Here is a 25,563-nt window from a genome sequence, read left to right on the forward strand (position 1 = left end):
CTACCCAAGCCCCCTTTAATTAACTGACTATGGTAATTTAATCCTAAATCAACTATAACCAATCAATCAACCCTAAATATCGAATTAAGAAGCAATTATCAATTTAAATTGAGACTAATGTCATCACAACACTGGTTCTCCATCAGAAATCAAATTAGGACAGTTATTCGAGCAGAACCAAAAAATGGAGTAAAATAAACACATTCGAAATCAACTACTGCTATGCATTTAAAATCAAATAACAATGATTGCTAAAACATAAAAACAAGAATTAGAAGAAAGAACACATACCTACTCGGATTAAGGACTCGGACAACTTTGTTGCTTGAATCCTTGAGGATTCTTGACACGTAACATACCCAATCATGTATTTTCATAAGAATCCACATGATTGAGGAAGCTACGGTCAGAAATCCCCAAGGTTCTCTAGTTAGGGTTTTGCCCGTTTTTTAGATCTAAAATTGGAGGGATTCTAGCAAGATTTGAACGATTTTGGTTGGGGATTAACGATGAGGAAGCCATGGGGACTATGGGGTGTGAATTTGGGCTGGTTTGGATAAGGTTGCGTTTTGGCCGGAACTTTGGATTTAATATTCGAGGAGTTTGGCTAGGAATTGGAAGATGATGTTATGGGGGTTGGAAAGAGGAGAGGAAGAGGAATCTGTGGTGTATTTTTGGTGTTGATTGGAGCTTCGCTGCCAGCGGCGGCGATTTCCGGCCGGCGGCGGACGGCGGTGGGACGGTGGTGGGACGGTGGGGTACGGTGGCTTATGGCGGAGACGGTGACCGGCGTTTCAGGGGTGAGTTGGTACGAGGAAGAAGGGTTATGTTTTTATTTTGTATGCAATTTTCGGACAGTTTTATTTGGTTTTTGGGAGCTAATCAGGGCCATCGGATATGGGGAGGTGAACAGTTGTAATCAAACGACGTCAAAACGACGTCGTTTTGTTATGGAGAGGACTGGACCGGGTGGGGTATTGGGCAGACTTGGGCTGGGGTGTTTTAGTTTGGGGCTACCTGATTTTGGCCCAAATGTGGTCTCTACTTAAGACCATTTTTAATTTTTCTCTTTTCTTTTCCCCTCTTTTTCTTTTTTTTGTATTTTTCTTTTGTATTTATTTATTTTTCTGATTTTTATAAAATGCCTAAACAAAGCAAAGACCTAATTAAGCTATTTTAATTCCTAAAATTGCTTGTAACCCTATTCGACACAAATGCAAAAACTAGTAATGCAAAAGACTATTTTCTTGCAATTTCTTTGTATTTTATTCTAAGACTAATTAATATTAAAATTGTGAAATTAAATCCCTAAATGCTAATGCATATTTTGGTATTTTTTATGGATTAAATGCATAAAATGAATGCAACAATTACCAAAGAATGCTACGAAACTCACACAAAATTATAAAATATTAGAAAAACTATTTTGAAATTTGGGAATTACTGCTTAGGGCAAAAATCACCTGCTCACATATATCAGGGAGATCGTCCGTTTGCATGGTATTCCAGTTTCTATCATTTCAGACAGAGGTACTCAATTTACATCGCGATTCTGGAGAGCCGTGCAGCAGGAGTTAGGCACTCGGGTGGAGTTGAGCACAGCATTTCACCCCCAGACGGACGGACAGTCCGAGCGCACTATCCAGATTCTTGAGGATATGCTCCGTGCATGTGTGATTGAGTCCGGAGGATCTTGGGATCATTTCTTGCCACCGGCGGAGTTTGCTTACAATAACAGCTATCAGTCCAGCATTCAGATGGCGACGTATGAGGCTTTATATGGTAGGAGGTGCAGATCTCCGGTGGGTTGGTTTGAGCCAGGTGAGGCCAGGCTATTGGGCACAGAGATGGTTCAGGAGGCATTGGAGAAGGTTAAGATGATTCAGGATAGACTCCGTATAGCCCAGTCCAGGCAGAAGAGTTCGCGGACAGGAAGGTCCGTGATGTTTCATATATGGTTAGTGAGCGGGTTCTTCTTCGGGTCTCGCCTATGAAGGGCGTCATGCAGTTTGGGAAGAAGGGAAAGTTGAGTTCGAGGTTTATTGGCCCTTTTGAGATCTTGAGGCGAGTTGGGGAGGTTGCCTATGAGCTTTCCTTACCTCCCAATTTGGCCGAAGTTCATCCGGTATTTCATGTTTCGATGCTCCGGAGATATCACGGTGATCCGTCGCATGTGTTGGTTTTCAGTTCAGTCCAGCTGGACAAGGATCTATCCTATGTTGAGGAGCCAGTGGCTATTTTAGACAGTCAGGTCAGGAGGTTGAGGTCAAAGAACATCGCTTCAGTGAAGGTTCAGTGGCGGGGTCAGCCGACCGAGGAGGCGACTTGGGAGACCGAGCAGGATATGTGCAGCCAGTACCCTCATCTTTTCACTACTTCAGGTATGTTCTCTATGCTCGTTCGAGGACGAACGAATGTTTAAGTGTAGAAAATGACCCGGCCGGTCGTTTTTGGAAATTTCGCCCCGATCCCCCATTAACTGTTTCCCCTAAGTTCATTTCTACTATTTTGGTTTGCCGGGACGTTCGGTGTTGAGTTTTGGAGAGTTTCGGGACACTTAGTCCTTAAATGAGAGCTTAAGAGTTGAAAAATGGTCCGTAATCAGAACATTGTGAAGACGACCTCGGAATAGAAATCTGATGGTTCCGTTAGCTCTGTTAGGTGATTTCAGGGTTGGGAGCGTGTTCGGAATGTATTTTGGAGGCTCGTAGCTCATTTAGGCTTGAAATGCCGAAGTTTGAATTTTTGAAGTTTCCGGTCCGATAGTGAGTTTTTGATCTGAGGGCCGGATTGGAATTTCGGAAGTTGCAGTAGTTCCGTCATGTCATTTGGGATGTGTGTGCAAAATTTCAGGTCATTCGGACGAGGTTCGGATAGGTTTTTGATCAAAAACGTGTTTGGTTGGAATTTGAAGTTCTTAGGCTTAAATCTTTGATTAATTCAGGTTTCCGGCGTTGTTTAGGTGTTTTCAGGATTGGTACAAGTTTGAATAAGGTATTAGGTGGTACTGGTACTTTTGGTTGAGGTCCCGGGAGTCTCGGGATGATTTCGGGTGGTTAACGGAAGAGTTTTGGAAGTTGAGAAATAGCAGCACTGCTGCTTCTGGTATCTTTCCGCTTCTGCGGCTTGGGAACCGCAGAAGCGGAGCCGCAGAAGCGGCCTTGGTCGTCGCAGAAGCGAGATCTGCCCTCCCTCTCAGGAACCGCAGAAGCGGTCGCCTTTCCGCTGAAGCGGAACCGCAGGAGCATTATGTGTCCGCAGAAGTGGACTCTGGTCCATTAAGTGAAAACCGCAGAAGCGGTTGTTTTTCCGCATATGCGGGACCGTAGAAGCGGTCCCTTGTCCGCAGAACGGAAATCCCTGGGCAGAAATAGAAATTTTGAGGGTTTGAGTTCATAAGTTACAAAAATCAACTGAGAGCTCGGTTTAAGGCAATTTTGAGTGGGATTTGAAGTGAAGATCACTGGGTAACGTTTCTTTGGTTCCTTCTTGTTATATTTCATCATTTTATAGTTAAATACACCATTGGAATTCGAATTTAGGATCAAAAATTGGAAGAAACTTCATTGACCTAATTATTGAGTTTTGAGTGGGCAATTGACCTCCGATTTGGGAGATTTTTATATGGTTAGACTCGTGAGAGTATGAGGGTTCTGAAAATGTAAAAACTATTCGATTCCGGGGCGTTGGCCTGGAGGGCATTTTGGTCATTTCACCTAATTTTATGCCGTAGCATTGAATTTATTAGCAAAACCAGGTGTTTGCGATGTTATTTACAATGTGTAATTGAATTGAATAGATTTGAGCCATTTGGAGTCGGATACTCGTGGCAAGAGCATGATTCCTAGTTGATATTGAACCGGTTCGAGGTAAGTGACTTGTCTAACTTTGTGTGGGGGACCTTTTTCCCTTAGGATATGATCTTGAATATTTAAATGCCACGTACGTGAGGTGACGAGCGCGTACTTGAGCTAATTGTTGTAAATCCGTTTCTACTTGAAGTATTTAAATTGAGCTTTCTTGTTTATTTGTTCATTTTAACTGCAAGTTTGCACCTGTGCTAGCTTAGAGACTCATGTTTAGCTGGCTTACCTGCTTATTTGCTTTAACTGTGCTATTTGTACTCCGTGAAGCATGTTAGGCTATAATTTACTACTTCGTGTCCTGATTTTTAGCATTGTTCCGAGATTTAGGAATCGTTATTGTTGTGTGATTAATTTGGGACTACGGGACGGCTTCCCGGGAGATCCCTCTGTATTTGAGATATTCTGGACTGAGGGTGCGGGATACCAAGAGATCCCTGGCACATGTGTTTCTATATATATATTGGGATACCAAGAGATCCCCGGTTTACTTATTGAGGATACCAAGAGATCCTCGGGATACTAAGAGATCCCCGACTTACTTATTGAGGATACTAAGAGATCCTCGGGATACCGAGAGATCCCCAGTGTTGATGATGAGGATACCAAGAGATCCTCGGGATACCAAGAGATCCCCCGGCTACTATTCCTTGTGAGGGCAGTTTTCCGTGTATTGTTACCTTTGCTTTCTATTACTTTTCTTCCTTATTTACCTGGTTTAGATTCTCGCTGTAGACTTTATTTAAACTATTTCTGTTATCTCATTATTTATTATGTTATCTCAGAAGGGCCCTGACCTTCCTCGTCACTACCCAACCGAGGTTTGGCTTGGCACTTACTGAGTACCGCTGTGGTGTACTCATGCCCTTCCTGCGCATGTTTTTTATGTGCAGATCCAGGTACTTCCTCCCAGACGTATCATCCTCGTGGTGGAGAGTCCTAGCTGAGGTATATCTGCTATGTTCGCAGACCAGGAGTCTCTACTCTATTCCGGCTTTAGCAGATAGTTCCTTTTCTTTCCTTTCATGTTGTTTAGACATTCTGGTGTAGAGCAGTTTACTACATTCTATTAGCCTGTGTTTCCCGTGAGTTTCCGAATTTTGGGATTTAGTTGCAGACTTTCGCATATTTCGAGTTGTATAGGCTGAGTGGCCTTGTATACAGTTGTTATTTTCTGTATGTTCAGTTTTAATTTATTATTCCACAAATGTTAATTTGTTATTCTGCACTGTTAGGCTTACCTAGTTGTAGGAACTAGGTGCCATCACGACATGTTTCATGGAGGGTGAACTGGGGTCGTGACAAGTTGGTATCAGAGCTCTAGGTTCATAGGAGTCACGAAACACAGGCCAGTTTATTAGGGTCTCGCTGATCGGTACGGAGACGTCTGTACTTATCTATGAGGGGCTATGTAACTGTTAGGAAGAATCTTCATTTCATTTGAATTCCTCGTCGTGCGATATTTTGGACATCCATTCTAAACTTCTGACTTCTATTCTCTCACAGATGGTGAGGACACGTGCTACTCGAGATGATTAGCCACCCGCGCCCCCTACTGTAGCCGTCAGAGGCCGGGGCCGGGGGAGAGGTCGAGGACGCGCACGTGGTGCAGCCAGAGTACCTGCGCGAGCTGCCGCCGAGGTACCACCAACAGATCCAGCCGGAGCCCAGGCACCTGGCACACCTACTATTGCCACTACTACTCCAGCGCTCCGGGAGACTTTGGCTCAGTTCATGAGCATGTACACCACCTTGGCTCAGCCGGGGTTGCTTCCCCTTGCTGCAGCCACATCCCAGGCCGGGGGAGGAGCACAGACTCCCGCCGTCCGCACTCCTGAGCAGCGAGTGCAGGTTGAGCAGGTTCCCGAGATTATTCCGGCACCGCCTGCAGCACCAGTTCAGCCCGAGGATGGGTCAGCTGCTTCAGAGGACGAGCAGCGCAGGCTTGAGAGGTTCAAGAAGTATGATCCCCCAGTGTTCAGTGGATTAGCATCAGACGATGCCTTGGGATTTCTAGAGGAGTCGTCATCGTATTCTNAGGCTGAGTGGCCTTGTATACAGTTGTTATTTCCGTATGTTCAGTTTTAATTTATTATTCCACAAATGTTAATTTGTTATTCTGCACTGTTAGGCTTACCTAGTTGTAGGAACTAGGTGCCATCACGACATGTTTCATGGAGGGTGAACTGGGGTCGTGACATTATAATTATTTACTCAAATTTTATTTGAATAATATTAATATTACTACAAAATAGCGTACTCCACTATTCGACATGCACGTGCAATGTACGTGTCGAAAAACTAGTTTTGTAGTAAAAGTGACAAGTAATACGCAGGGGCGGTCCTTCCTTAAAGCAAGTAAAGCAATTGCTTTAGGCCCCACATTTATGGGGGGGCCATTTTTTTGTTACACCTAATAGATTATGTATAAGTTTAAAAAAGGTTCCGTGAAGTGAAAAAGTTTGATTTCTTTCTTTAACAAGTATAGAGAAGATTTGCAGCTGTTATGATTTCTACCAAGATAATTGCACTTGAAATGAATATCGAACCTGAATTTCGTACGAAACGTATGATATATAGGAAGTAACAATTTGATGAGGATGTTGATAATAAAATCTCAAAATCTTTCGAAAAGTCCTTTGGAGTTGATTACTTTATACATAATAGACAAGACTATTTTTTTCACTTCAAAATAGATTTGAACAATTCGAATCATATGAAAATATTTTTAATTTTCTATTTAGTGGTAAAAATTAAAATTATTAGATGATGAAAATTTGAAAAAAATATTGCCTTAATCTTGAATGTTCCTTAAAGCATAATAATCAACTCGATATTGATGGTTTAGATTTATTTTAGGAATTAAAAATATTAAGAAAAATAGTTTAATTAGAAGTAACAGTTTAATTGATATACTTAGTCAAATAAAAAAAAATTTGATTCTTTTTTCAATGCCTATATTACTTATGGAATAATGTTAATAACTCTTGTTTCCTTCGTTTTAACGGAAAGAAATTTTCAAAATTAAAATTGATAAAATCTCACCTAAGATCAACAATGTCTCAATAAAGATTAAATGAATTAGTTATATTGTCAATTAAGAAAGACTTATTAGGAGTTATTGATTATAAGAAAATTATTAATAACTTTGTATCTAAGAAATGCTAGAAAAATAGACTTCAAATAAATAAATATTTTTTTAAAAAAAAGTTAAGGCCCCTCATAAAATTTGGCTTTAAGCCACAAAACTCGTCGGGCCGCCTCCGGTATTACGGAGGTGTAATGTTAGAAGCGGATTTCACCATCAGCTAATATAGAAAGGGGACCGTGCCGTACTATTTCACAGCGCGTAAAACTGTGTGTCAGTTTAATAAGTTTGACCGTTCTCATATATTCTTTCTCCCAATTGGTTAGCAAAAAGCATTTAAGTAACGGGTTGACAATTTATGTATTTAGATCCTTTGACTTTAGGGGTCAGATCTTGTCAATTAATATACTGTGTCGGTATTTCACCTCTTAATTTTCTTTACGAGAAATTAAAAATAGTATAGTCCTCTTTCCGCCAAACAGGATAATTTGACCAATGAGAATAGAATCTTAAATTATAGAGAGGCAAGAAAGAGCCAAACAAAAATATTGTATTATTATCGGACGTTCAAGTAGCTTAATTAACCCAAGGCCTCGTGGTGATTATGCACAATTGTTCAGCGAGTGGCTTACTAAAAAAATAATTAATATTCAACAAATTGGGAGACACGGTTGGGAAATCGGACCATTATAGGAAGAGCATTACAGACAAAATGACAGTCCACTTCTATGTGTTTGATGCACTCATGAAAATTATATTCTTATTACTGTGCATATATTGTAGCTAGGTTATCGCGAAAAAGGCAACCTAGTCGAAGCAAAAGGACATTAAGATCACTCAATAAGCAAATCAACTTAATGACTCAACGACATTCTTATCTAGTAGTCGAGTAAACTGTTAAAGTATTTGAGAACATGATAGGCAATCTACAAGAATGAAGGGCTTGCAAAAATTGACTTAAATGTTGTGTAGCAAAATAAATGTCTGAATGTTCGAGTATGTAAGAAGAAGTTTAAATAGTCAAATAAGTTGCCTATTCGAATTATGATTAGGCAAATAAATCACCATAATCATGCCTAAGTTTGAAATATCTGAGAGACGTATAACAGAGAACACATCCAAACATGAAACATTAAACTCTGCAATCAAATCCATGCATGGTAAAATTCTTTTGGCAAATCATTAAACCATTAGAATCGAGAATGATCTTAGCCCAAAGAAGGTATGCAAAGTCTAAGTCCTTAATTTTAACTGCTTAATTAAGTGATATTAAGATTGTGAGAACTGGATATTTTTTTTATTCCAAGTCACGATTTCATTACCACTACATATAAATGCAAAAATTAGTGTTGAGAGGAGTAGATATATTGTATGTTTTAATAAAATAAACACATGGCATGCGTATGTTAAATAAATATTACTTATTCATAATTAATTAAAATGTAGTCTTATCTTAATTAATTAATGGTCCATGGTAAATTTTGTTGAAATTAACACGTGATTAATAGCTCTTGTACAGTTGTATTAGTTTGTTAGGAGTTAGTTGTAGAAGTTAGTGATAGTTGTAGTAGTGAAAGTCTATATATATGTGTACGGGGGTGTATGTAATTTTGGCTTCATTTTTTCAGAAAGTTAGTAATAACTGCCTTTCCCTCCACTACCTCTTCTTCTTCGATTCCTTCAGAGATCTTCTTCCACTCAACAATAGTGGAATTTAATATGGTATCAGAGCTCGAGTAGATCGATCGAGGCTAGGGATTAATCAGCTAATTCAACTTCTGAAATCATCGGTACAATTTTTTGAAGCCATTTTCTGAGAATCAGCCATGGCGAATCTGGACATCGACAATCCTCGTCATCCTCTGTATTTGCAACCTTCTGATAATCCTGGAAATGTCATCATATCGATACAGCTCAAAGGAACTAAGAACTATTCAGTCTGGAGCAAGGCGATGGTGATTGCATTGCGAGCTAAGCGCAAGCTAGGGTTCATCGATGGGAGCTGTACAAAAGCTCAATTTACAGTCGATTTGGAGGAAGAGTGGGAGCGAGTTAATGCTACTGTTCTGACATGGATTATGAACACGGTTTCACCAGATCTGGTAAATAGAATTGTATGTGCTAGTGATGCTCATGAAGTTTGGCTGGATCTGCAGGATCGTTTTGATATAGTTAATGGATCTAGGATCTACAACCTTCAACGGGAGATAGCTACCATCTCTCAAGGTACATCTAGCATTTCGGTATATCGTTCTAGATTGAAGTCACTTTGGGATGAATATAATTCCATGATTCCTTCCCTCCCTATTACGGCTGGAACTAGGGATTTTATCGAACACTTGGAGCAGCAGAAACTTTTTCAGTTCTTAATGGCCTAAATGAATCCTATAATGCAATCAGAAGCCGGATTTTACTTCAATCTCCATCACCTTCTGTTAGTCATGCCTATGCAATGTTAATAAATGAAGAAAATCTAAGAAGAGCATTTGAGACTAATTCACATATTAATGTGACAAATGAAGTGAATGATTCCACAGCTCTAATGAGTTCTAGAATAATCAATCAAAGTTTAAGAGGTTCAATAATTTGTACTGTGAGTATTGATGAAACAAAGGACACACAAGGGAAACCTATTATAAATTGGTTGGATATCCATCTGGTATCAAAGGGAAGAGATCACAGCAGTATAGGCAAGCTAACATGGTTATGAGTGATAACAGTTCTGGTAAAAATGCTGCTGCAAATGAGGATAATGCAGGGATGAATCAAGGAATGCTTAACTTCTTTACTGAATGAGCAATACAACCAGATCATGAAAATGATAAACAAGGATAAATCAGAATAACATGTAGCAAATATGGCAGGTAATGCTAATTCACAATCTCTAGAGAACCTAGCTGAATTCTGGATTGTAGATATTGGTGCAACTGACCATATGGCATCTAATAGTGAAATGTTAAAAACAATGACTGGATTACCTGACTCAAAGAGAGGTAATGTGAACCTACCAAATGGTAAGATTGTGCCTGTCATCTATAAAGGAAGTTACAAGCTTACAGATCATGATGTAATACATGATGTGTTATGTGTGCGTGACTTTAAATACAACCTATTCTTTGTGTCAAAATTAACTAAAGAGCTACAATGCTCAGTTAATTTCTTCCCAACATTTTTATGTGTTTCAGGACCTATACACTGGGAGGGTGAAGAGGATTGGTAAGGAAAAGGGTGGCCTTTATCTACTGATCCCAAAAGGGTCTAACAAGAACAAAATGGCACAAAGGATCAGCAGTTGTCTTGTAGAGGGGATGCAAGCAAACTTCACTACCTGGCATAGAAGACTTGGGCATGTGCCAGTTAAAGTCATGAAGCAGTTAGATTTACTTAAGAATAAGAAGTTTTTTGATTGTGAGCTCAATTATTGTACTGTACATCCTTTAGCTAGGCGGACAAGGAAACCATTTCCTTTAAGTAGCAACAGAGCTGAAGACATCTTTCATTTGATCCATGTAGACATTTGGGGTACATATAGAGTGCCTACATTGTTAATGATCATTCTAAGATAATTTGGATCTTCCTAATGAAATTGAAAAGTGATACTGTTGTTGTGCTAAAATCCTTTCTTAAAATGGTATATACACAGTTTGGCAAGAATGTCAAAGTATTAAGAATGACAATGGTACAGAGTTCTTTAGTCATGAATGCAAAGACTATTTGACAGATAATGGTATTTTGCATCAAAGCAGCTGTCACACACTCCACAGCAGAATGCAGTAGTGGCAAGAAGGCATAGACATGTCATGGAGGTGGTTAGGGCTTTGAGATTTCAAGGCAGCATTCCTTTGCAATTCTGAGGAGATTGTGTACTACCTGCAGCATACCTTATCAATCAACTGCCTTCTTCAATTCTAGCAGGGAAATCTCCATATGAGGTTTTCCATAAGAGATCACCTTATATGGCACACTTAAGAACTATTGGATGTTTGTGTTTTGCTATAGTGACAGAAAATGTGGACAAATTTTCTCCTAGAGCCATCACTGTTGTTCACATGGGATATTCAGTGTCTCCGAAGGGATACATATATGACTTAAGGAGAAGAAAGTTCTTTGTCAGCAGATATGTCATTTTTAAGGAAAATATTTTTCCTTTTCAACTGGGAAAGGATGATACACAACAAGATCCTATGTTCTTAGAGCTGAAACAAAGAGAAGAAGGCCACTCCTTGCATCAACAACAACCACATGTGTCAGGATAAGGATATGATGCAGCCAACCAAGATATTGAGCATGATCATGAATTGATGCAGCAAGGGAACAACTTCATAGGAGTTGATCCAGATCATAATGAACAGGTACCAGATGTTGAAGTTGATCATGATGTGCATATACCAGTTAATGAAGTCACTGAGGAAGTTCAAGCTGCACAACTCAGAAGATCCAGTAGAGGTTCCAAACCACTTATTTGGATGAAAGACTATGTCTGTTCACTCAATGGGGCATCCTCATCCACCTGAACATATCCAATATCCAACTATCTGAACTATAGTGCCTTGTCAGCTACTTATCAATCTTACTTGACTGCTACCTCACAGGAAACAGAACCTACATCATACACAGAAACCATGAAGGACCCAAGATGGGTTGAAGCCAAGTAGGCAGAAGTGGATTCCTTTGTTCTGGACAACACTTGAGAGATAGTTGATATTCCTAAAGGTAAGGTGCCTATTGGGTGCAAATGGGTGTACAAAATTAAGTACAGGTCCAATGGAGAAGTTAGGAGATTCAAAGAAAGACTTGTTGCCAAGGGATACAGCCAACAAGAAGGTCGGACTATCAGAAGACCTTTTCTCCAGTTGTTAAAATGGTCACAGTGAGAGCAGTCATTGCATTGGCTGCTATGCATCAATGGCCATTTTTTCAAATAGATGTCTACAATGCATTTCTTCAAGGTGATCTTGAAGAAGAAGTTTACATGCAGTTACCACCTGGTTTTAGTAGCCAAGGGGTGGATTCTAAGGGCTACAGGTTGCTTAAATCACTCTATGGACTTAAGCAAGCATCAAGACAATGGAACTTGAAGCTTACAGAGGCTCTATTAGCAGCAGGCTTTATGAAAAGCAAACATGATTATTCCTTGTTCATCAAAGAGGAGAATGGAAAGCAGGTTATTCTACTTGTATATGTTTATGATCTTCTCATCACAGGCAATGACACTACAATGATTCAAGAGGCAAAGATCACACTACACAAGGCTTTCAAGATCAAAGGCCTAGGAAACTTGAAATATTTTCTAGGCATTGAAGTGTGCAGGTTTGCAAAGGGAATTCTTCTATGTCAAAGGAAATATGCTCTAGAACTTATAGCAGAACTGGGATTGTCTGGTGCTAAGCCTGCCATTACACTAATGGACCAAAACAAAAGACTTACAACTGTTGAGGATGATGAACATTGTCACTTGGATCATGATCGAACACTGGTAGATGTGAGCGGCTATCAGATGTTGATTGGAAAGCTTTTATGCTTAACCTTGACAAGACCTGACATTGCCTATAGTATGCAAACTCTGAGTCAACTTATGCAAGCTCCCAAGCAGTCTCATCTGGAAGCAGCATACAGAGTAGTGAGGTATGTGAAGAATGAGCCTGGGCTTGGAATTCTTATGAATGCAGCTGGGGACATGACCCTTAGTGCATATTATGATGCAGACTGGGCAAGTTGTCCTAACTCCAGAAAGTCAGTCACTGGATACCTTGTGAAGTTTGGTGGATCACTGATATCTTGGAAATCTAAGAAGCAGATCACAGTGGCGAGGAGTTCAGCATAATCTGAGTATAGAAGCATGGCCTTGACTGTGTCTGAGTTGATCTGGTTGGTAGGAACGTTCAGAGAACTGGGAATAAAGATTTTGACTCCAATTCAACTTCACACAAACAGCAAAGCAGCTATGTAGATAGCCAATAACCCAGTGTTTCATGAAAGAACGAAACATATAGAAATAGATTGTCATTTCGTAAGGGAAAAGGTGCAACAAGGATTGATACATCCAACATATGTGCCAATAGAAGAACAGGAAGCAGATTTGCTCACTAAAGGACTAGGAACTGCTCAACACTATCATTTAATGTCCAAGCTAGGTGTTTTGAACATTTTCACCACACCTAGCTTGAAGGGGGGTGTTGAAATTAACACGTGATTAATAGCTCTTGTACAGTTGTATTAGTTTGTTAGGAGTTAGTTGTAGAAGTTAGTGATAGTTGTAGTAGTGAAAGTCTATATATATGTGTATAGACTTTCAGAAAGTGCATGTAATTTTAGCTTCATTTTTTCAGAAAGTTAGTTATAACTGCCTTTCCCTCCATTGCCCCTTCTTCTTCGATTCCTTTAGCGAGCTTCTTCAACTCAACAATGGTGGAATTTAATAAATTTAACTCGGTCTAGTACATACTACATAGATAAAATGCAGACTTTTATCGAGAAAGAGGTGGAGTGGCTGGTTCTGTAGTGTGTATGATACATTTGAATTGATTCCATATAGTTGCAAGCAATCTCTTCTTTTTATCTTTTAAGGAAATCATTATCTAAAAGTACTAACCGTTTCCTAAATCGTGTCTTATTTAACATCTCAATTCTGGTCTAGACAGATACTTAAAATAGTAAAATAGAAGAATTATTCAGTGTTTAATATGAAGATATTAGGTCTTAATTATGTTCTGAGTACTATTATTAAATTTGTAGAATAAAATAGAAAAATATTTATAAACGAATAAAATAAGAGTATTATACAACTTTTTACAAAATATAATATGAGTAAATTTTATAATTTTCGAAAAGAAAGTTATTTTAACAGGTAAAGAAAAAGAAAAATAAGGTTGAGTAAATGTGGAGTTTGTTTCAGTTTGCAGTAAAAGGTTAAATTGGTCGGTGAAATGAGTTCAATATTCAATCAAAACGCGCCAAGTGACAGTACCGAATGAGACAAATTTAATATCAGTGTTTCAAGAATCTGATTAAAATATTAAAAACACCACAAAAAAAAAAAAAAAGGTAAGAGAAAATTAGTCTTAAAGAATTTGCAAGTAATAAAAAGATCCAAGAAAGGGGTGTCGCAATTGTCACTACCAACCAATCCCCTCATTGTTCAAATTAATTCTCTTATCTCCTACATACATATAATGCTCCCACCTCATCAGCACTTCACTCTTATAAAACCAACTTTCACCCAATCTTCTTTTTTCTTCTTCTTACTTATAATAAAAGAAAATGGATTGCTGAAATTCTCAAGTATTTCGTACTAGCTTGAAAATGAGCATAATGCTTCTTAAATCTATATTCTCTTCTTCTCTTTTCCTAGTTTTCTTCATAGTTCACTGTTTAGCAGCTACTAATTCCAAGTCCAAGCTCCATCCAGCAGAAGGTAATTATAAAGTACTTGTCTAATTTTGTCTACATATATATTCCTACTTTGTAAAATATTAGTATCTGGTTTTTCAATTCACCTTGGGTTCATTTTTGGTTGTATATATGCAGTGAAAGCATTGAAAGAGATAGCCAAAAAGCTTGGGAAAAGAGATTGGGACTTTAACAAAGATCCTTGCAGTGGAGAAGGGAATTGGAGTGTTGCAGTTATTGTTAAAGGAATTGAGAGTTCTGTTGCTTGTGATTGCTCTTTTAACAACAATTCTACCTGCCATATTACCTCCATGTATGTATAACATCCTCTCTATCTAATTTGTTTTCGAACAAACATAATAAAATCTGCACGAAGGGGGTCTCCCAGCAACGGTCAAGTTGTCTCCATGTGACCTATAGTTCACAGGTTCGAGCTGTGGAATTAGCCATTGATAATACTTGTATTAGGGTAGGCTGACTATCATTGTACTCCCTTGGGATGCAGCCTTTCCCTGAATCCTGCATGAACACGGGATACTTCGTGCACCAGACTGCATTTTTTTTTTGTTAATAATAAAATCTGCAAATGTTTTATATTTTTTGGCAAAATAAGAAGATTGAGATTAAGGGAGTTGTTCTTGTTTCTAAGTTTGAAAGGCTGAGACTTTGATTGAATCTGTACATTTGTTTTGATCCTGCTAATTCTACAGTGGCACACCTTTTGCGAATAGGAAATGAAATGAATGTGTTCCCTTTAAGTAACACTTACTTCTATGGTTCACTCAAAATTGAGTCAACGTCTTATTTGGCTGTCCAGTCCAGCCTGTAATGAGGTGTCAGCGGACCCATGAGCTTAAGTAAGCCACCCTTCTATGTTGCTCCCTCCGTTCCAATTTATGTGAACCTGTTTGACTGGATACGGAATTTAAGAAAAAATAAAGAGTTTTGGAATTTGTGGTCCTAAATAAGTCAAAAAGGGGCCAGAGTATTTGTTTAGTTATAAAAGCTTCTCATTAAGGGTAGAATTGTAAGTTTAAGCAAAATTGTTACCAAATTTAGAAAGGGGTCATTCTTTTTGGAACGGACTAAAAAGAAAATAGGTTCCCATAAATTGGAATAGAGGGAGTAGTAAATTTCAAAAAACTTAGAGATATTTCAAATTTTCAATTTTTTCCAATAAGTGTTTTCAAAAAATACTATTTCGAGAAAAATTTAACTTACATACGTTGACACCGTAAAATTATTTAGAGTTCCAAGTTTTGTAATTCAGACTACCAATTTTATTATTATGGACAATTATATGTTAGATGAGGTGAAAGTGCAAGAGTATTCTTCCACACTGGTAGTTTGGTATAAGAGATTAGTATAATAATTCCAGAATAAAATTTGAGATTATATTTATTTCATGTTTGGTCATAAGTATTAGCTAATTCCAGAACAAATTTTACACTAAAATGGTGGGATTAGCTATTCAATATAGAAGGCGAGATAGTTAATTCCATGAGATATCTAACCCATGCCAGTTTATCCCGCCATTATACCAAACCACCCCTAGTGTATTGAAGTTGAACTTTCTCAAAAACCTACCAAATAAACAACATTGTATACTTCCACTTTGTCTCGATTAAGCTATGTAAAATTTCATTTAGCCCATCTATGTTGAACTTACATGCAAATTTAATGCAATGTCACTAGTCGAAAGCAGCTAAACACCAAATTTTATATGCCACAGAGCTCTGAAAGCACAGAATATTTCAGCCAATGTTCCACCAGAATTCGCCCAACTTCGCCATCTTAAGCAATTGTAAGTCCTCGTTACAACATTACTTAATAGACTTTATCCTTTGATTCAAAACTTAGAATCTGCACTAATCCAACAAAATTATGATTATGCAGGGACCTCAGTCGTAATTATCTCAATGGTTCAATCCCGTCTCAGTGGGCGTCACTGCGCTTGCTTGACCTGTATTAACTATTTTCATTTACTGCTTAGTTTTTTATTCTGGTTTATAATAGGCTGTTTGGCATGTAAACACTTGTTTTAAAATTTGCAGCTCTATTATGGGAAACCACTTGTCTGGTCCATTTCCAAAAGTACTCACCAGAATCCCTACGCTTAGGAACCTGTAAGATCGGATCTTTTTTGATTCCTACTAGTCATTTATACTGTTGCATTTAATTTGTGCTGAAATGTGTTATTTCAATCTGTTTTACATTGAGTTTAAGTTCTATTCACTAACTGTATAAAGTATTTTACACAATTAGGTCCTATAAGGTAATTACAAGTAAATTTTTCTGATAAATATAATTAGTAACCTGGCACCCAAAGGTGTAGCCTAGTGGTCGATGAAGTGACCGGAGAACCATGTGTTCTCTAGTTCAAATCTCAATGGAGACAAAAATATTAGGTTTCCTCCCATCTGTATAAGCCTTGATGGAGAGAGTTACCCGATACCTGTACTAGTGGGAGGTAGCAGGTACTCGATAAAATTAGTCCAGGTGCGCACAAGTTGTTATAATGTCGGTGTATATAATTTAAAATCCTTTACTATTTGAGTCAAGTGATTCCTAGATTGAACATCTTAAACTATAATGTGATACTGGAGTGATAGTCATGATATGGTGGTGTAGAAAAAAGGTCCCAATATGTCATGTCTCTGTGTGTGCAGTTCTTTTAAATTTCTTTTCCTATAGCATTTTATTTCAAAAGCAAACTGCTGCTCTGACAAGAAGTTATGATCGGACTCTGTGAGAGTTAAAATACTTCTTCTATCATCATCAAATTTTGTATAAGATAAGTTGATTGAAGAAGTTTTATTTAATTAATATTGATTGTCAATACAGGAGTATTGAAGGAAACAGATTTTCAGGATCAATTCCTCCAGAAATTGGCAACTTGGTTCATATGGAAAAGCTGTAATTCTTTTTTTTCCCTATTTTATTTATACATGTTCTTTTTTTTGTTCTGGTTTTCGTTAATCATTTTCACGTTTTTTTAATGGCTTAATGCATCTCTACCTTAATTTTCAGTGTGTTGTCATCAAATGAATTCACCGGAGCTTTGCCACCCACATTAGCCAAGCTAACCAACTTAACTGATTTGTGAGTTTACAGTTCAAATTCTCTCTCATTTGCCCATTTGCTCATTCTTTCTTTCCTTTGTGATGGATGATCACTTAATTAACCTTCTTCTCTTTGAGTTTTCTTTTGATTGCGGTTATAGCACTACCTTCTATTACTAACTGTCCATTTCTTCCACTGATTCCGCTAAAATATCCTTGAGGATCTTAAGTTGACATTTCATTTTATAACTATTTTTGTTCCGCAATTTGTTCCTTTGTAATCAAATTCAACAACTAACTCATCGTATGCTATGTTGTTTGGTGATATTAGGAGGATAAGTGACAACAATTTTACTGGAAAGATACCAAAATTTATCAGCAACTGGACAAAAATTGAGAAACTGTAAGCTTTCTCTTTCCCCTACTTCTCAGTACTAGGTTCTAGCTTCTCAGGAATATTAGAAGGCAAAACTCCAAATTTTCCTGCATATTTCAGTTGTTGCTCTGATCTCATGAACTTTCAATGTTACTCTAATTTTTGCAGACATATACAAGGCTGTTCTCTTGAGGGTCCTATCCCTTCTGCTATATCTTCCCTGACAAGCTTAGTTGATTTGTAAGAAAATGCGAAACTCATTTCGTGTTTATCTGTTGTTGCTTTGAGAAGTAAACTAATTAATTCTTTTTTTCTTTGATAAATTTCAGAAGGATCAGTGACCTAAAAAGTGGACAATCTGGTTTTCCACCATTAGATAATCTAGAATCCATGAAAGTACTGTGAGTTTCTTGAGTTTCTTTACTTCTTCTTCCTCTACTGGACTGCTTGGAGGATATTCCATTTCAATAATTTGGTAGCAATTCCCGATCAAAGATTCTTAATTGCTCTTGTGCAATGCAGAATTCTAAGGAAGTGCTTAATTCATGGTGAGATTCCTGAATATATTGGGGACATGAAGAAATTGAAGACACTGTAAGTTTTAAGAATTTCAATAATTTTTTTCGATTGAGTTCTCCTGCTTATTGAAACCTTTTCTTTGGGGAAGGGAGATGTTTCTGGCAGTACCCTGAAGAGGCAAATGCTGAAGATATCGCACCTCACTATTCTTTGTGTATGGAGGAAACATGTTGTGATTAGTCAAAATTAAAAACAGCATTCAAAGATGTTATTTTCCAGGAAATGGGCTGGGGTAGCGGAGTATCTTAAATGTCTAACTATTAGGATATTGTCACACTGAACCAATGAGTTATTCTATACTTTGTTCTATTAAATGTCTTACATAGATCGAATGAGGTGCACAAAATAATGACTGTCGCCTTCTTTTAATTTTAACTGTGACAATATCTTTTGATTAGTATCTTCAGGGAAAGAAAAATGTCTATCTGTTTTCATGCTATATACACATTCTTTAAGATTCTGAAATTGTTCAGCTGAGATTTGTTTTGCCATGGAACTTACTATTATTTGCTTTGTGAATTTAGGGACCTTAGTTTTAACAGCTTGTCTGGTGAGATCCCGTCATCTTTTGCACAACTATCCAAAGTAGATTTTATGTAAGTGGATATTCTTCAGTTATCCTTGTTTCTTTCTAGCCATATGCTTATCAACGTTAGGCTTACATTTTTCTCTTCTTTTATTCTTCTGGTACTTTGCAGGTATTTGACAGGAAACAAACTTACTGGACCTGTTCCTGGGTGGATTTTATCAAGAAATAAGAATGTGTATGCTGTTTTCTCAACTTAGTTCCTATAAATTTGCAATCAGTTCCCAATTGGCAATTGCTGTATAAAAATTTGTTTGTGACCTGCATGCCTTTTGTGCAAATAGTGGCTTATATTGAGTATATCATTGCCAAAGAAGAATCGCGAAAAGAAAATAAATAGATAGAATAGATTATTGCCAAGCTTCAAACTCAATCCAGGAAGAAGTTATTATTGTTATTATTGTCGACTTCCTAAACTTTCGTTTTAATTTGGTCGTTTGTTTGCCTCACAGAGATGTTTCATATAACAATTTTACATGGGAAACAACAGCACCTATCGAATGCCCGCGTGGAAGTGTGTAAGTTATCTGATAAAATTGGTTATTCTTCATCTGACTTATTTGTTTGCAGTAATTTCTAACAATAAAACAATTTATCCAGAAACTTGGTGGAGAGCTATTCTGCGTTGGGAAAAGAATCGTAAGACCAATGTGCCTATGTCTCATTTATCTGTTGCAGTGATCCTTCAGAGGAAACTATTGTTTTCTCGAGTTTTCCTATAACATTTGATTTATGATATAGAACTTATTCTAAGCACACTAACGACTTTTTGTTTTGTCTTCTGTATAGCAGAAACAAATTTCATCCTTGCCTGAAGCATGATTTCCCTTGTTCGGAACCAACAAATAAGCGTAAGTAGAGTTTTAGGAGTTCATTACCTGATTGATAGCAAAACAAAACCTTTGTCTCCTGTCAGATAAATAGGTGGACTTGTAGTGTGAGGTCAGCTGTTGGTAGAAAATATAAAAGTGAAACAACATTATCATTTGAGTTTTACATAAACTTGACTAGCAGGCTGAAGGGACGAAAGCTTATGGCTGTTGGATCAATAAAGAAGTATCTTCTTTTGTGAATTGAAAAAGATCTATGTATAATAACTTTCCATTTGCTTACAATTTATCTACTTAGGTGTATGGAAAAATAAAGGAACTAATCATAGCGATATCCAGTTACATAAATTCAGGAATTCTAAGACTGAGAATCCAATAACCGTATTACTGTCTTCTGATCTGTCCATATATTTTTCTGCTGAACTTTCATTAAGGATTCCATTGTTTACTGGTGAGCAGAACAGTATTCTTTGTACATCAATTGTGGAGGCAAGGAAGTATCGATCAAGAATACAAGCCGCAAAACATATGAAGCTGATTTAGAAGCCAGAGGTGCTTCTATGTATTATTCAAGACATAACTGGGCATTTAGCAGCACAGGAAATTTCATGGACAATGACGTTGATTCTGATGTCTATATCGACACCAATGTCTCTGCCCTGCTTAATGTCAAGGCTCAAGAAGTGGAACTATACAAAACTGCACGTGCATCTCCCCTCTCCCTCACATATTATGGACAGTGTCTAATGAATGGAAACTATACTGTCAAGCTCCATTTTGCGGAGATACTATTCACAAATGATACTTCATTCAACAGTCTTGGAGAGCGGATATTTGATGTCTACTTGCAGGTAAATTTCATAGACAGGAGGGAAATGAAATGATGAATTTCATGTTTGCTGCTACCAGTGTATTTATTCTGTCTTCTTGAGACAGGACGATTTGGTGTTGAAGGACTTTAACATTGCAAAAGAAGCTGGTGGCCCGGCTAAGCCCATTGTGAAGACTTTCACTGCAGCTGTGACAAGCCACACACTGAAGATCCATTTTTACTGGGCAGGAAAGGGGACTACAGGAATTCCCGTTAGAGGGGTTTATGGTCCTCTAATTTCAGCTATATCAGTGGATCCTAGTATGTACCTTTACTCTCTTCAAGTTTACAGTTATCTTGCTAACAGTTGCATATACGAATCCTATTTACTGAATGCCATAGGGGGCATATATCAAGGCTTATAAAAGGTATTTAGGTTGTTTTGAATGGAATAACCAATTCGCACACTGGTAAAATTTCAGCTTGTTATGTGCTTTGTTATTAGAGAGCATAAGGCTTACCTTTTTAAGGGTCTGTAACCATCTAACTGTCATATGTTAGTGTATTTGCACTGGAACCTAAAAAGGTTGTCATATACCCTTAAGTTGCATGATGCATTTTGAGTTCAGTGAGGGGGCCTCTTATACGTCCCCAATTCAGTTCCTTAATCTTGTTTGGTAGTGGAAGCATCCGGATTTATACTACGATTTACTAGAAAAGTGTTTCAAATCGCATATGCAAGTCAGACTGGCTTGCCAAAATCATCAAAAGTCTTGAGATGTCACATTCTTTTCCTTCTCCATGCAGATTTTACACCTCCTTTGCCTGCCGCTCAACAGAGTAAAATTCATGTTGGCATATTGGCTGGGGCAATAGCTGGATCGGTGTTTCTTTTCCTTCTTATCACTGGGATCTTGTATAAGAGAGGTTGTCTTGGAGATAAAGTATCTGCTGATAAAGGTAAATAACTATTGGAATTTTTCTTTTGAAAGTTCTATCATAGTATCATTTACATCCCGTTTTATTTGACCTTCCTATTGGAGGGTTAACAAAAATGTTCTTTGGCCTTCTCTGTACCGAGCATGCCATTCATGTCAAATCATTTGACTGCAACCTTCTTTTATTGAGACTGTTAACCTACCGCAACTCTCCTCCATTATCCTCCTTTGATAATTTGACCATTATCCTGTTAACTCTGTTTATCAAATCATTTTGAGTTCAGTGGTTGTTTATCTTGTTTCCAGATACTTTCTAACTACAATTGGATGTTCTTGGGTACACAACCAAAATAAATATGGATGGGTACATGTGATGGCTAGACACCCAGACATGCACCTACTGGCACACACAACAAAGAATATAATGCTTTTGTACAATATCTTAAGTTAAATGCTAAGCTATATGAATAGTTCTAGCTATTATTTTACTTCTTACCAAAGTATATCACCTATATACTTGAAGTTATTCTTTACATTCTTTTGACTCGTTCATCTCATCAATCAATTTAGGTTTCAGAATCATTAACGGTCTGAAGAACTTGACCAGGTCCTATATGAACCTCGAAAGAGACACAGTAGTGTTATAGCCATTAGCTCCCACTGAGATACTTTTCCTCTTTGAACAGAACTTCAAGGACTGGATCTACAAGCTGGACTATTTACTCTCAGACAGATTAAAGCTGCGACAAAGAATTTTGACCCAGCAAATAAGATAGGGGAAGGTGGTTTTGGTTCAGTTTATAAGGTAATCATCTCTCCCACAATATATTAGATCAACCAAGGTGTACTATCTCCGGTAAAATTAGCATGTCATGGCTATGCAATATAGGATTCAATCTATTGTCATCTTGCTAGCTTAAGTTGACCATAAGCTGCTCAACTGTGTTTTGAGTCATGATTCTTTTATACAGGGTCTATTATCTGATGGAACAGTAATCGCAGTGAAGCAACTTTCTTCAAAGTCAAAACAAGGAACTAGAGAATTTTTGAATGAAGTAGGCATGATATCTGCAGTACAACATCCAAATCTCGTAAAGCTTTATGGATGTTGCATTCAAGGAAATCAATTATTGCTAGTGTACGAGTACATGGAAAATAACTGTGTATCTCGTGCTCTTTTTGGTAAATACTTCCATACTGTGATCAACCAAAATATGTCTGCTGCTTATGCACTTGACATTGTTTATCTTACTGTGCTGATCTATTCTTACTTTTCTTTTCTTCTGTCTTTCTCGTACATTAGGCAAAGGACCAATCTGCAAAATGAAATTAGACTGGCCAACACGAAGGAAAATTTGCCTAGGAATTGCAAGAGGTTTAGCATACCTTCATGAGGAGTCAAGCATGAAGATAGTCCACAGAGATATCAAGACCAGTAATATTTTGCTTGACAAGGACTTCAATCCTAAAATATCAGATTTTGGCTTGGCGAAGCTACATGAGGATGATAATACCCATATTAGTACGCGGATTGCAGGAACTGTGTAAGTATGATGAAATCAGTTCCTCTTCTTCCACTACCATTAGAACGACCTTTGGTTGATACGAATTCTGAGAAAATGGTTTGACATTTAATTCTCTCATGTATTTTGAAACAATCATGGTACTGTTCTCATCACACAGCAATTTTGCAGGTATAATCTCCTAAAAGTAAAACAAGCCAAGAACCTCTTACTTACCTAGAGAAATATAGTTTTTTCCCAGATATTAAACAGCGTTTATATAGTAATATAAAACTTTATCAGTGTAAATCCACCTCTTTCCCTACCATGTAACTCCTTGGTTTACTAATTGTTAGCACCATGACATCTCACTTACTTTAATCGTAATTTCATTTTGGAATTCAAAAGAGCTATTAGTGAACTTAGAAACACCAGATATCTTATTGCTACTTCAAATCTTAAGAAATGTGGAGGTTGCTTATGTCAGAATTCTTTTTAAATTAGCAAGTAGTTGTATTAATGACGATGAAACCAAGATATGATATGTTGGAACTTCTTCGGTTATTTGATGATGCAGGGGTTACATGGCTCCAGAATATGCGATGCGTGGCTACTTAACTAGTAAAGCAGATATTTACAGCTATGGAGTTGTTGCATTGGAGATCGTTAGTGGGAAAAGCAATACAAATTATAGGCCAGCGGAAGATTGTGTTTATCTTCTTGACTGGGTAACTCTTATTTCCCTCTTAAGATTGAATATTTGTTCTTCCATCATCCTTTAAAAGGACTTCCCCTTCTATTTTCATGTAAACCAGAACATCTAGTAATGGCATGTTATTATTGTTCCCTACATCAACTTTTACATTCAGACTCGAAGAACTCTCAAAATTTGCTTAGCATGTTATATTTTCCCAGTGCATTAACTGTTCTTAATTATGATCTGTTTGGATTAGGCTTATGTTATGCAAGAGCGCGGGAGTATATTGGAATTGGTTGATCCAGATTTAGGTTCCAACTACTCAGCACAAGAAGCAATGGTGGTACTAAATGTTGCACTTTCATGCACTAATGCATCTCCAACACTTAGACCAACAATGTCTCAAGTGGTAAGCATGCTCGAAGGCCAAACTCTCTTTCAAGATGTCCTCTCTGATCCAGGCATTTCAACAACCGGTTCAGGATTCAGATCGATGAGAAGTCACTTCTGGCAGACTCAAAGCCTGTCAACTGATGGTACGCGTACTGATTCCACTGTCTCAATTGGAGATGGAGAAGAAACTGGTATACTTCAAAGAGTTGAATCTTCTGTACTATCTAATAAGTAAACAAAATGTCCGTTTAACACATGTAAGTGTACATATGAACATTTAAATGTAGAATTAATCATAACTTTATCCAAAGAGCTGCAGCTTGAATCTTCATACCAGTCTTAAACAACTAATAGAATCTTTGCTAAACTGAAGGAGCCTCCGAAAGTCACATATTAAAAAAATGACATTATGTCATGGTAATGAACATAATTCAAGAAACTAAAGAGGCCTTTATTTAGATCAAAGGGTCAACTAAAATTTTACAACAAATAGGCAAACGAATTTATTTGAATTGTGAAATGAATTGATGAAATGAGTTGAACATCTAATCTAAACCTTACTGAAGTGACATATAAAGCAGCTCTTTATCTTTTGTAAGATAGGAAGCTGAATCACTATGAAAGAAATTCATAAGATATATTATTCCTGTTTTGAAACTCCAAAAAGAATATGTTGGATATGTTTTACCAATATGGTTTACTAAGTTGAAGATTAAATATTGCATGATTATTGGCAAAGGACCTTATGAAAGGTTCACCACTGTAATATGAGAGGGGCCGCTTACTACTACCAAGTACCAACCTCATCCTAATAAAATTGCCTTATGATAATTTTGGACATCATTACTTATAGTTCTACTTTTTTTCTTTTTTGATACGTTAGAAAATACTAAATAGAAATATTAAAATCTCATGTAAGTTACATTGCTTAAATCTGCCAGAAACAAAAACTCCACCTCTTTTTTCGCCTCTTCTCATACTAGTAGACCTTTTTTATGTCTGTGATCTTCATTTGCGAGAAAGTCTGCATATTTGTTTGTCTCTCTCTAGATGAGTATGATATTTTTCTTGTTGGCTTCAAACCATTGCATCTGCCATCAATATATTGTGTGTCATCTTCTTTGATAAGCTTAACAACAAATAGATAGTCCGTTGTCACTCCTTCAAATGAGATAAGTGGCTTACTAATCAGTTATAACTTGGATGTCCCTTTTTTTCGACTTGCATCCAACACTATCAATGTCACCGATACCAGATAGACAACCAACCACATCGACAATATCAATTGAAAGAAGTAGTCATTTCACATAATCAGTATACCTGATAACAAGGTGTTTGTTCAACCTTGAGTCGATCATTTTATAAACTGAAATCCATTAATAGGAATATTAAAAATATCTTCTCGTTGTTTCTGGAGCGCAGTTGTCAGGGAAAAAGAAATTTTAAGAG

The 25,563-nt window shown here is 37.4% G+C and overlaps 1 protein-coding gene across 2 annotated transcripts; it reads left to right on the forward strand.

Moving 5' to 3' along the window:
- The first annotated feature begins 14,064 nt into the window (after positions 1-14,064).
- On the forward strand, positions 14,065-24,445 carry LOC109206052 (probable LRR receptor-like serine/threonine-protein kinase At1g07650). Of its 2 annotated transcripts, none has more exons than XM_019368821.1 (24): positions 14,065-14,365; positions 14,479-14,653; positions 16,073-16,144; positions 16,237-16,305; positions 16,395-16,466; positions 17,185-17,256; positions 17,371-17,442; positions 17,734-17,805; positions 17,947-18,018; positions 18,108-18,179; positions 18,301-18,372; positions 18,882-18,953; positions 19,056-19,121; positions 19,396-19,461; positions 19,544-19,582; positions 19,733-19,794; positions 20,233-20,624; positions 20,710-20,905; positions 21,392-21,544; positions 22,209-22,327; positions 22,494-22,704; positions 22,826-23,066; positions 23,602-23,752; positions 23,978-24,445. In XM_019368821.1, the coding sequence occupies exons 1-24, from the start codon at positions 14,254-14,256 to the stop codon at positions 24,347-24,349; spliced, it is 3,072 nt and encodes a 1,023-aa protein (XP_019224366.1). In that variant the 5' UTR covers positions 14,065-14,253; the 3' UTR covers positions 24,350-24,445. The 2 variants fall into 2 exon arrangements, with proteins under 2 accessions (XP_019224366.1, XP_019224367.1); XM_019368822.1 differs by having other exon boundaries at positions 19,736-19,794.
- The last annotated feature ends 1,118 nt before the right edge of the window (positions 24,446-25,563 follow it).

The sequence above is a fragment of the Nicotiana attenuata genome, unplaced genomic scaffold, assembly GCF_001879085.1.
Source record: "Nicotiana attenuata strain UT unplaced genomic scaffold, NIATTr2, whole genome shotgun sequence".
Taxonomy (NCBI): Eukaryota; Viridiplantae; Streptophyta; class Magnoliopsida; order Solanales; family Solanaceae; genus Nicotiana; species Nicotiana attenuata.

Bases quoted from the DNA above. Each gene is read 5' to 3' on its own strand.
- LOC109206052 (XM_019368821.1), top strand. From the start codon at position 14,254: ATGAGCATAATGCTTCTTAAATCTATATTCTCTTCTTCTCTTTTCCTA. The intron at 17,443-17,733 runs GTGAGTTTACAG...TGGTGATATTAG, and splicing joins CTAACCAACTTAACTGATTT to GAGGATAAGTGACAACAATT. The intron at 19,795-20,232 runs GTAAGTAGAGTT...ACTGGTGAGCAG, and splicing joins TTCGGAACCAACAAATAAGC to AACAGTATTCTTTGTACATC.